The 12,186-nt window shown below is 50.1% G+C and overlaps 1 protein-coding gene across 1 annotated transcript; it reads left to right on the top strand.

The window, feature by feature from the left end:
- The first annotated feature begins 250 nt into the window (after positions 1–250).
- Positions 251–9,121, top strand: LOC148118390 (rho GTPase-activating protein 10-like). The gene is made up of 3 exons (XM_087900211.1): positions 251–501; positions 1,881–1,972; positions 8,423–9,121. Exons 1-3 carry the CDS (start codon positions 266–268, stop codon positions 8,509–8,511), a joined length of 417 nt encoding a protein of 138 aa, XP_087756337.1. The 5' UTR covers positions 251–265; the 3' UTR covers positions 8,512–9,121.
- The last annotated feature ends 3,065 nt before the right edge of the window (positions 9,122–12,186 follow it).

Below are 12,186 nucleotides of genomic sequence, written 5' to 3'. Positions count from 1 at the left end.
CCAGATTCAGCTGTATTCAGCATGGAATGGAAGTCAGGACAGAAACTCAAAGCAGGAACCTGAAGGCAGGAAGTGAAGCAAAGCCAGGTGGGTGGAAACCAGCCAGGACACTGGTGATGACTGTAAGCTAGACAGGGTCAGACTCCCCACAGACAGAAGCTCAGTGAAGTGTCTCAAGTTTGAGATGTGGCTCCTTCTGGAGTGACTGGTGTTATAATCCTGGGATGATACAGACAGGACTCTATCCCTGATGGTATGAAGACACATGGATGCTGGCATCCTGGCCATTGGATTTGGACTGTTATCAGTGTTTGTGGTATTAATCCTGTCCTTCACCTGTATCCTTAGGCCAAGCCAGCCCCAGCCATCTATGGTGCAGTGGCTAAATCTGCAGTCTCCAACCACACCAAGCTCCAACGCAGCCGGTACACCTCCTTCAACAAGGATGTCCCCTTTCCCCCTCTCTCCTGCTGCCTCCATTGTAGACAAGCTGCCTGAATGGTACGTGGTTTGGAGTGTGCTGTGGAACTAGGTGTGTTACAAAGAAGGGCTTTGACAGCTCTGTTAGAGAATGCCTGCCTGCCCTTTGGCATTGATGACTAAGCCCCCATTCGGGCTGGGCCCCGTCTCAGAAGCAGGTACAGAAGGGTTGGTACTGTGGAAAGTGGCTTCAGGACCCCTTGGCATTGATAATGGAGTCCCCATCAGGGCTGGGCCGCATCTCAGAAGCAGGTGCAATAGTTACATCTGACCTACACTCATCTTCCTGTATGTTTGAAGTCATCTGTAGATAAATTTTAATATCTAATGATGTAAATACTGTGCAAACCTTTACCACACCGTTTTATTTAGGAAGGGCATGAGAGGAAAGCCTGGATGTGATGCACAATACAGATGCATGTTTTCTTTTTCTTTCTTTTTGGAAATACTTTCAGTCAGGGAGTGGTTGAATCTATAGAAATGGAACATGTTGGCTATGCATGGCCAATTGCAGGTTCTTGAGAATAATTTGTAGTGGACGAGCCTTATTGGAACCTACTCTGTCCTTTTGGTCCTTCTTATTTATTTATGAAGTTAGGTGCTTTGGTAGAATTTTTATTTGCAGACGTAAAGCACATTCTTTGTTGAAAAGAAAGGCAGAGCGGACGCTGGCAATGTTACCTTCTCTGGGCATCTTATGACCAGTTTGCAGAAGACAGTAACGAGTCAGTCTGCCTGGGCCTCGGCTGGCATAGTTCTTACCATCAGGGACTTCTGTCTCCAGGAAGATATGGAATTTCTTTCTTCCTTCCTTGACTCAGATCTGGCCAAGTATGGCTTCCATCATTCCCTGTTGTGCATGCCTCCCAGAAGGGCTCAGAACATGTTCTTACAAGTTAGGAAAGGCTGAGCCTTGTGTGCCTTTGGGGGGACAGATGGCCTAAATAAAGAAGACCCAAACATGGATGGCAGCTCCTCCCAGTGTGCTGTGAGAACTGTAGGCATCACACAGGGACACGCCGGGAGCCAGCTTAATGCCTGTGTGCCTCTTTCCTGCACTTGGCTAGTGCAGGACTGACATAGTCAGTGGTAACCATTGCAGTGTGCAGCTACAATGCTGAGCACTGGAGTGGGACATGCCACCAGGCAATGGGGGGAGTCTGGTGAAGTGGCTCACTGACAGCTTCCCAGGGAGGCTTCCATGGAAAAGTTTGTAGCGGAAATCCATCATCTACTTGAAAGTCAAGTGCCGCATCTCGGCCTGATGTTCATGTCCCTGTCATCTCTTCAGAATATACTACCCCACTGTTGGGGTGTAAATGAGAATTGGGAAACGTGGAGGGGGCTGTGAGAATTCTGTCTGCAGTTTTTCATTCAAGCCTTCTGTGTTCTCTCTGCAGCGTTATCAATCGCAAGGCCCGCGCAGTGTACCCATGTGAGGCAGAACACAGCTCGGAATTGTCCTTTGAAATAGGAGCCATTTTTGAGGATGGTAAGTGCTGGCAAGAGTTTTGTGGTGGAGGCATCTTTACTATCTGCGCATAGAGTGCCAGCCACTGTTGGTGGCCATGCTTGCACTGGTCTGCAGAGGTGACTTCGCGAACTCCAGACCTGTTGGTGCTAGCTCTGAAATGCTTGGTCTTCCAGTGAGGAGCTGGGAATCCAGACACTGACTTCTCCCTGTGCTGCTCTCAGGCTTCGCGGTCTCCTGCCAGCTGGAACAGTGTGTGCATCTTTAGACTTTGCATTTTAAATAAGGGTGTGGATTTTAGCTGAATGTTTAATATTCATACACAGACATTTAGGAGCTATGCCTGTTTTAATATTTCACAAATTTCTCTTCTGGTTCAGTGACTATATTTTCCTCCCTTGCTCTTGATTTCTTCCCTCCCTAGTCACACTCATTATGGAATTCATTGGTTGCTGTGGAAACAGTGATGTTGAGTGTGGGTGGAGCTCCCCAAAAGAGTTTCTAGGAAGCAGGGGAAACCTTGGATGCTAGGATGGAATGTCTGATTAGCCAGAATGTTTGGAGTTTACAGAACATATCGCCTTAGCGCACTGTGGTAGTCAGAAGTGCAACATTTGGTGAGGATTGCTGTATAGAAAGCAAGTTGCTTCATTTAGAATAGATTCTGTGTGTGGTGTGTGCTCCTGGAGCCAGATTCCTGATAATATCAGAAAACAACAGCAGTGCCCTGGCACAGTACCACGGCACGTGCACACACATGATGTAGGTGGGCCTTCTGTCTATGTGTTATTTTCATTGGTTAATAAAGAGACTGCCTTGGCCCTTTGATAGGACAGAAAATTAAGTAGGCGGAGTAAACAGAACAGAATGCTGGGAAGAGGGCAATGGGGCAGACGCCATGGAGCCAGCCACCAGGTCAGACATGCTGAATCTTTCCCGGTAAGCCACCACCTCGTGGTGCTACACAGATTATTAGAAATAGGTTAATCAAGATGTGAGAGTTAGCCAGTAATTAACTCTCTACAGATAATGGGCCAGGCATTTAAATGTATTTAAATGAATACAATTTGTGTGTTGTTATTTCCGGGGCTAAGCTAGCCATGCGGGAGCCGTGTGGGACGAAAAGCAGGCCTGCCCGCAGCTCCTCACTACACACACAGTCATCAGAGAGCGTGACCACATGGCTGTCCTGACACGTTTTGGAACAATGCACAGCAGGAGGTACACGGTAGTAATGAAATTGTGATATCACCTAAGTGTGTGTAGGAGCCTCCGCGGTTTCTCGCATAGTTCTGCTGGCGAGAGAACTACTACCATGAGGGGGTCTGTAAGGATGCCCCCGACTGTGAATGAGAAGCAGAATGTCTGGCTAAGTCCATCACGCACTGACTTACCTGCGGAGACTGAAACGCTATTCAGGGTATGAAATATGTCTGCTGAGCATTCCGAGCTGAAGACTTGGGTCTTTGCCTGGTGTCCTTGTGGGGTGAGAAACGGTCACAGGTCCAGGCCACACGTAACTCTAGCTCTTTGCATTTCTTTTATGAGAACAATTTTTCAGAACTTACTCCTGGGTTTAACTGCCTTTACATCTCTTTGGCCAAAATTGGGTCAAATATTCTCTCTAAAGTTGGCACTCTGAGGACATAGGTCAATGAGAACCACATTGGGTACATAACACTTCCTGTGGGCAGATAGCCATGAGACCTGTGTCTCTCTATGCTAAATCTGGATCTTCTGGTATAGATGGAGGACAGAAGAAAGGCCAGGAAGTAGACAACCCTACCACCAAAGTCGCTTGATGACTTTTTAAAAAAGTGTCATAAAATGTGTATATACACATACATATATGTACATAGAGATGAGCATTCCTAACACACACCCTGACACCCAGACACGCACACATACACACACCCTGACACACACACACACACACACCCTGACACACACACACACACACACACACACACACACACACACACGGGCTAACAGCAGGTTGCAGTACCTTTCCCCTTCAGTGGAAACTATGTGTTCTGTGTATCAGGTTTCTCATCCTAGTCTGCAAGTATGTATCAGGGTGATACAGTGAGCTTCAGAAGGCTGAGCTCTGAATACTGTAGACACTTGGGACATGCTGATGCCTCTGTGCCCTATAGGGCCCTTTACAGTGTGCTACAGATATGGTTACATCTAGCTAGGTTATGTCTCCCTTGGGCATGGTGGCCAGCTCTGCCTGGCATGCTCACTGGACACCCAGGGCATCTTAGTAGTTCCTTAGCCCCTTCCCCAAGGCCGTGCATTCCATAAAAAGGTCTGCTCTGATGCTGGCACTCTCCCTCCAGCATGTAGATGTGGATCTTCCATGAGCCCTGCGTCTTCCCGGTGCCTCCCCAGCGCCCCATTGCGGAGCACATGAGCTCAGTGGAAAGTTTGCACAGTTGGCACAGCCGACCTGCTGCTCTTCAGGGGCAGGTCCAAAAGGGCATAGGAAGTTGGAGCCCTTAAGTAGGGTACAGCCCTACCATATAGATAAATACTATATAAACAATATTATATGCACTTTTATCTTCAGTGAATAGTTGATCTCTCAACTTGTTAAAAGCAGGTGTTTGCTCAGAATTTGTCAGAACAGTAGTGGGGTGTTTCTGACAACCAGCATGAAATGAGACAGTTAGGCAGGTCATGGAACCTTCTTGGAGCCAGCCAGCATTCCAAGTAGCCACTATTCACAGCTCAACCTGCAGTAGTGTCTCCAGGAACACTCTCTTGCTGAAGTCTAGCAATCACAAGGATCGTACAGTGTAATACATTTCCGTAGTGTACGCAAGGACAGAACCCAGTTTATGATAGTTAGTGGTCTGATACGACCCCAGGGTTTCACTATTCATAGAATCCCGACGGTGTGCGAAAGGGGAAGGGGAAGTATGCCGTTCTCTAACAGCTCTTTCTCCTCTGTGGACCTAGGTTATGAATTCCAGTCCTTGGCTGAAGATGCGTTTCTGTAGCTCTGGGAGATTTCTCTCGTGCTCTGCCAGGAAGGGCTATGCTCGCTTATGTGGTCTCGGGGCAGCCAGTGTTCTTTTAAAAGCTAGAGGAAACGTCCCCCACAAATACACTTGTTGATATCTCTGCTAGTCAGGTATGAAGCATGGTTTCCACTGAGTTTGCCCACAGGACCATAGGGCCCATGAGCACAGGCTTTGTGGGAACTAGCCCACACTTTGTGCTGAGGCCAGCAGCCCCATTGGGCCCAGTGTGCTGGTTAGATTCCACACGTAGAGGCAGCGTCTCTATTGTTTAGGCAGCAGGTATGGACCAGATTAATCCTTAAAAGGCTCTAGGAATTAAACTTTTAAGGTTTCAAGTACATAGATTAAACCTTGAAATGCTGTTTGGCATCCTCTGGGAGGCTGATGGTATGTGGATATCATCACCCAGCAGGGCCTTTCAGATGTGTTCCTAACATGGGAATCTCAGAACGCTGTTCAGTGCCAGATGTGGACATGCAATGTGATGCTGGCTAAACTCAGAAATAAGCAAGTTGGGATATCAACTTGTGGAACAAAAGTATTTTGGTTAAAGCTTTGGAAGGAGACTGAGAAATGTGACGTTTGAACCCATGGTCTCCCTGAAGAGGGAAGTGTGTTAGGTGGAAGACAGAGGGGAATCCTCAGACACAGCTTGCATGGGGCCAGTGTTGTGCTTCCTAGGCTGAGGCTGAGTTCCTAGTATTTTCTTATGCAGAAGCCTCAGTATTTTAAATGTTTGCTACAGTGTATAGTTTACCCTGGGCTGGCTTGGAAAGGCCCAAGACCTGATTCTGTGATGGATGTGGCTTTATAGAAAGCATTGGTGCTGGTTCTGCAGTCTGCGTCCTGGACGGTCAATAGTGGGGTAGTAAAGTGCAGTGATAAACCACTTCACACACGGTCCAGTGCAGTGATAAACCACTTCACACACGGTCCAGTGCAGTGATAAACCACTTCACACACGGTCCAGCGCTGGAAGGGAGAGACAGAAGGAATCATCATTAGTGAGGTTGTAGAGAAAACAGGGGCCCTTGTGCAGTTGGGAACCGGATCAGGATGATAGGTGTGTGGAAGACAGTACTGTGGCTACCTAAAACATGAGTAGTGGTAGCCGGGCGGTGGTGGCACACACCTTTAATCCCAGCACTTGGGAGGCAGAGGCAGGCAGATCTCTGTTGAGTTCAAGGCCAGCCTGGTTTACAAGAGCTAGTCCTGGGACAGGCTCCAAAGCTACAGAGAAACCCTGTCTCGACAAACAAACAAACAACAACAACAATAAAACATGAGTAATGGAATCTGGTGTGACCAGCAATCCAGTTCTGAGAATGTACTCACAATGAGGAAGACAGGGAGTTTCGCATGTGCATACCGATGTTGATAGCATCCATGCTCATGAGGAGCCCGCAGGTGGAAAGAACTCAGTGCCCAAGAGCAGATACGTGGACAAACAAAATGTGTGTACTTACATGGGACTGTAAGAAAGCTGTTTACAGGAAGGCTGACCCGTGGGTGTTATTGAACCTGAAGATATCCTCATTGCAATAAGCCAATCCCAAAGGGACAAATGGATGGTTCCATTTATGGAGCATCCAGACTCTTAGACAGAAGGATAGATGTCACCAGTAGAGAACGAGAGGAGATGGAGCCACTGTGTCTCCTGCCATAAAGATGGAAGCACAGCTGCCTTGCCACCCAGCATTTAGTTTCCAGCGCAGGAGACCCTTTGGGATCTTCTGCCAGCTCCTTCTGACAGCCAGAGCAGCTGCAGTGTGGTGCCTGCCAACGCTAGCCCTGCCCTGAGGTGGTGAAGGGATTAAAGAATGAACAGATCTTCTGAAGTTGTCACGGTTGAGCCTTGGCAAGCCCTGGTACCTCAGCTTGAGTTTACACTGTTCCAGGGCACCATAATGCAGCAGGTGGCACATTCTGGGGAGCAGCTTGGTGCTGAGTCCAGTCCTTTCTCCATATACTGGTGGCATTGCCAGTGTACTGTATGAATGATGCCTTTAAACATAGTGCCCTAGTAACACGCATAGGGTAAAGGGGATAAAGTAAACTGGTGCCTGCTGGTTCACCTTGAAAGCACACCTTAAATTCATTCGCTCATCTATTGCACAAATGATGGTGTGAGACACCGAGTCAGGTGCCAGGGAGCATGAGTTCTCATACGTATGTGCTGTGCTTTCAGTTGCAGCCTCAAATAGGAGTCTCGGTCTCTCCTGGCCTCTTAGGCACACGGAATGTGTACATGTGAGGCCCCTTATCTGGTCTGGAATCGGGGCAAAGCCTCCACTGAAGTGTGAATCTGTCCTGCCCAGGCATGGTTGGGGTGTATTCAGGACCTAGGGAGCAACCATGGAGAAGCCTAGAGCTGTTTGGCAGATGGAAGAAAGTATCAGAAGGCTGGGTGACGCAGAGAGCAGAGTGCACAGCACCTCGTTCAAGGGGAAAAGCAAATGGTGACCTCATTGGAAAGGAGTTAGAATTGAACCACCAGTGTTCTCCACACATGAGTGGGTCGTGAACTGCTCGATTGCAGCCGGCAGTCACAAAGCAGTAGAAGAAAGAGAGCAGCATGCACGGGAGAAACACCCCTTCACGGGATGGCGCAGCGTGTATACCTACACTCGGTCTTTAGTATAAGATAATTCCATTGGTTGTGATCCAAAGCTGCGTTTCAGAGCTGGTTTCTGGGTGGTTTTGTGGACAAGTACTGCCCCTCCTCACAAGGCATGCGGCTACTGCCCCTGGCTGTAATTGGTGCTTCAGTTTGGGTCCCTTGATACCAAAACGCTAGTGTCCTGGCTTGAGCCCTCTGTCTTTCGATATCTAGTCTGACCCTTGTCATGCGACTATCACAAGCATGCATTGACACTTGGAGTGCGCTGGGCACGGTGCTCAGCTGTGTAAGGTCCAGGCCTGCCAGCAGGAGCTCCCCGTCCAGTGTAGGAGTGAGATCAGCGTCCGACTGTACCTGTGGTGCCTGGGAAGGTTGGAGCAGAACTCGCTGAAGGAGAAACCGTCCTGAATCTGCAGTGGAAGAGCTAGCTACTTCTGAAAGAAGAGGGAAAGGTTCTGGGCAGGAAGTACTGTAGGTACTAAGGCCGTGCAGCCCCAGTTGGTAAACCGGTTGATAGGGTATGGGGTTCGAGGCACTGCTGGACTGGTGTGGGAAGAGCCCCGGGTGCACTGGATCAGTAAGCTTGATTTTGAAATGAAGCGGGGAAAAGTGAGCTCTGCTCTGTGTTCTCTGGTGTTTATTGAGCACCTTGGTGCACAGTGAACTAGAAGAAGCAAGACTGAAAGCTGGGGGACTAGATGGGTGAGCTTTGTGCCTACCAACCCTGGGCAGAAGTCATCAGTAGCCCCGTGGCAGCATGGTGAGTGTCGGGGACAAGCATCAGGAGCATGCTTGTAAAAAATGGTCTGTGTTCTTTTTCAGTTCAGACCTCAAGGGAACCTGGTTGGCTAGAAGGGACCCTGAACGGCAAGAGAGGGCTGATTCCACAGAATTACGTCAAACTGCTGTAGCTCCTGGCCTCAGGAGGGCTCCCGCTGATCCTGGCACCCATGCACTAGCCTGGGACAGCACCCAAATGCCACCGTCACGCTCAGGAACTGCAGATCACCATGGGCACTCCAGGGCTGAGGACAGGATGGAACTTGCACCCAGGACTGGGCAGACGTGAGCGTAAGGAGAGCAAGACCAGCATTGGAAGAGTGGATTCTTATCTGTCAGGCACCGGGTCTTGCAATTGTTAAATTCTGCAGCCTGTGAAGCAGGGGGGGCAGGCCCCATGGGTGACATCACTGCCAGGCATGGAAGGCTCCCACTCTCCATGCACTCACTGTTGGGGTTTTGTGGGAACTGTGCTGTTCTCACATTGTGTGTCCAAGGCACATGTGGCCTTGTGAGTGCAGGGGAGTCAGTCCCATCCTGGAGGGAAGCAAAGAGAAACTTTCAAGCCCATGTCTTCCTGTCTGCCTCTCCTGGCTCCCAGAGCCTGCTCACTGGCAGCTGCACCAAGCTCATATGTGTGCTTACCATGACCTTTCCATGTGTTCACCTGGGTGCTGTTTCTCCCATGCAAACTTGTTGCCACAAGGCCCCTCTGTAAATGAAATAAAATATTATTTACTATTTGGTGTGTCTGGCCTACTGTGTGTGGGGGATGCATTCCCTCATTGATGATTCATGGTTTGACAGTTCGATGAGCAGACCATAGGAACTTTGTTATTTGTAGTAGGAAGAGGGTATTCCTTTCTGAGATCAAATCCCAGGGTTGGGAGCTCCGGTCTCCTGTATAGACCTTTTCCCCGAGACACGGGGATGGGAACTGGTCTGCGGTACTGTTGCCCACACTGACGGCCAGTTCTCCTGGCTGGCTTCTTTGGACAGATCTCTCTCAAACCACTCAATATGGCCTTGCCTCTCAAACCTCAGCTTGAATTTCCCCATGTTGATGAAGGCAGGCTTTGGGAAGGGTGGACTGACAGCTGTCCTAGCATGGGATGCCCTGCTCTTCCCCATTCCGCTTGGTCCCAAGTCTAGGTCCAGGCATGACCAAGGCCTGTGGGGAAGAATGGGCGGAAGCCATACAGGAGGCTCAGGGTTCATGGCCTTGGGATCGTGAGGCTAGTTCTGTATCAGATGGGGGCTGCAGGAGGTGGGGTGCTGACATCTAGCCCACACAAGGTTCCTGAACCTTCCTGAATTTTCTCCTAAGGGTTTATCTAAAGAAGGGTATTGGATTTTCTCCTAGACTGATGTTGGAGCCTCCTGCTCTGCCAGCTAGCAGCGTTGGACTCACCTCAGGTGGGTCATGTGTAAGGGCATCAAGTTTATCTGGAATTTCTTCCAAAGGGCCATGTGTTACAGGTCTTGTTCCCAGTTCGTATCACTGTTTGAAGGAAAGTTTGCAAAGGGAGTCTTGTGGGAGATCTTAGGTCATTGGGATGTGCCTGTCAGGGTTTATGGGACACAGTTTCCTTTCCCATGTGTGTGTTTGGTTGTTTGGTGAACACAGGCTTCTTGTCATGTTCTGCCACAGGTCCAACGCTCATCCATCATGAAGTGCCACCTCCAAGACCGTGAGCCAAAATAAAAAGAAAGTGAGGACCATTTCCTTACCATCTAAGTTAAAATACCAAACCACGGGTCCTGTGGGAAGAACCGCGGCTACTGGGGAGCCCAGGGCTTCACTGTAGTAACTCTTGAGCTTGAGTGGCCAGCCTGGCCCCGGAGGAAGGGTCAGAGCCGTCGGCGCCCTGTGTTTTGAACTGTCGTTTCCTGGTGGACAGCTGTGGTGGCTCAGCATGGGAGACTCCTGCCCGTGCTCCTCACTGGGGTCCAAAGTGGGCACTAGACACAACTTACTGTAGCAAGACTTGATTTGCTTGCTGACTTGAGGATTTACCTGCTAAGAATGGGGTGTACTCCCTTCCCTGCGCCTTAGCCTTTGATTATGTCCGACTGTCTCTAGTCTCCTAATAGAGGAAGGAAAGCATGAAGTTCCCGGGCATTCATGGAAGCAAGGCGTGTGTGCAGCGGTGGGGGCTTCTGGTCCCTTTGTCAACAGTCGCCTGCACCTTGGTTGTCAGTGCCCTCCCAGTGCCATGGGCCCCAGAGTGGTGTGGCTGAGCAGGCTACCTGTGGCCCCAGAGCTGTAGGCCTGGGTTTATCTCGGGGAAACAGGAGATGCATTCCTCCCAGAGCCAGAGGAAAGTCCAGGGTGTTTCTGTCAGCATATGGCCCGGGAGCAACCTGGCCCAACCTGCCATCACCACAGGACAGAGCAGAGAGCTTAGCCCTAGGCAGAACCCGAGCTTTTCAGAGCAATGGGCGCAGGGGTGTGTGGTTACACCCGGTGATCACTTCCATCTCCTGAGAACAGGTGGGTTTGGGTAGGTGGGTGTGGCTAGTCCTGGGAGCGTCTCCAGGAGGCTGGCTGCTGGCACATGCACTTCACTCTGGACTTGGCACCGACTGCATCTCTCACCTCCAGAGCATCAGCCATACCACTAGGACTAGATCTTCAGCCTTTGTTCGAACAGAGGCCCTGCATGCTCTTCATGCACGGGTGTCCACCTGGGTAATGGAGAGATCCGGTGCCACTGGGACTTTTAGTGACCGAATCCCGTGATGCGCGTGCTCACGTGGTGCGCATGCTCAACAGGAAGTGGAGAGTAGGTGGCAGAGGTTCTCCGGCGGCTGCGCATCTCTTAGCCACTGTCCTAATTCGGATCTTGTGAGTCTGTGAAAGTTCCATGTGTTGAAGGTGTGGTCCCCAGGTGAGGGCCCTGGTGGGAGGTGGTGGTGCCTATCAGACGCCCACGTATGCCCTAAAGCTCTTTCCGTGCTGGTTGTCATGGGGTGAAGAGCTTTACTTTGCTTTGTGCTCTGCTGCGATCTGCTGCGATCTCAGACCCTTCCACAGGCCCCAACCAGAGCTGAGTAGCCACAGACTGAGCCGTGGGAACTGTGGGCTTTAAGCCAACCTTCTCTTTTAAACGTTGATACTATCGAATTCTCTGCCAACAGGGACAGTGCTACCACACTCCTCTCTGCCCTGAGGCCTACAGCCCTTCCCAATGTCCCTCTGCCTCTAATCCTAGCTTGTGCTCATTCCCCACCCACCTCATGCAGAGTGCATTCTCCCCTCAGCTGCTCTCCAGTCTCTCAGAGCCAGCCTCTGCCTACTTCTTCCTCTGCCAGATGTTTCCATGACACCTTGAATCTTCCTCAGCCACCCAGCTTCTGCATTCCTCTCTGAGGATGTTACCTCTATGCCCACAAGTGTCATATCGGATGACTGTTGCCTCACTTTTCCTTGGCTCTGCTAAGCAGTGATTTACTGCTCCACATTTGGGGAACATAGCTTATTTTCCCAATGCTAAATGTCTGGCTAAAAGTATTTCAGTCCACCTGCTTGAATCTGTCTAAGCAAAGATGAGTGTGGTTGATGACTGTCCAGCAAGAGGCCTGCACATCGAGCTTGGGCAGTGGTGTGTGTGGGATGAAGACGGAGAGCTCAGTGCCACGTGCTGCTGTGTGAACTCCTTCCTTGGAAAGTTAGTGTCTATGAAAATGCTGCAAAGTGGATTGAGGGCAGCTTGCTGAGACCCAACTGAGTCTAGCTCGTGAGGGCATGAATAAGAATCCCCGAAGCCACAGAAATCGGTTTTGTTGAACTGGGAGAACTCGGA

Source organism: Myodes glareolus, chromosome 22 (assembly GCF_982192425.1).
Source record: "Myodes glareolus chromosome 22, mMyoGla1.1, whole genome shotgun sequence".
NCBI lineage: Eukaryota > Metazoa > Chordata > Mammalia > Rodentia > Cricetidae > Myodes > Myodes glareolus.
Note: the sequence above shows the minus strand (reverse complement) of the source record. Positions and strands in the feature narration are given on the sequence as shown.

Excerpts from the sequence above, each read along its gene's own strand:
- LOC148118390 (XM_087900211.1), top strand. The coding sequence starts at position 266 with ATGGATGCTGGCATCCTGGCCATTGGATTTGGACTGTTATCAGTGTTT. Across the intron at positions 502-1,880 it reads GTAGACAAGCTGCCTGAATG|CGTTATCAATCGCAAGGCCC; the intron begins GTACGTGGTTTG and ends TTCTCTCTGCAG. Across the intron at positions 1,973-8,422 it reads AGGAGCCATTTTTGAGGATG|TTCAGACCTCAAGGGAACCT; the intron begins GTAAGTGCTGGC and ends GTTCTTTTTCAG.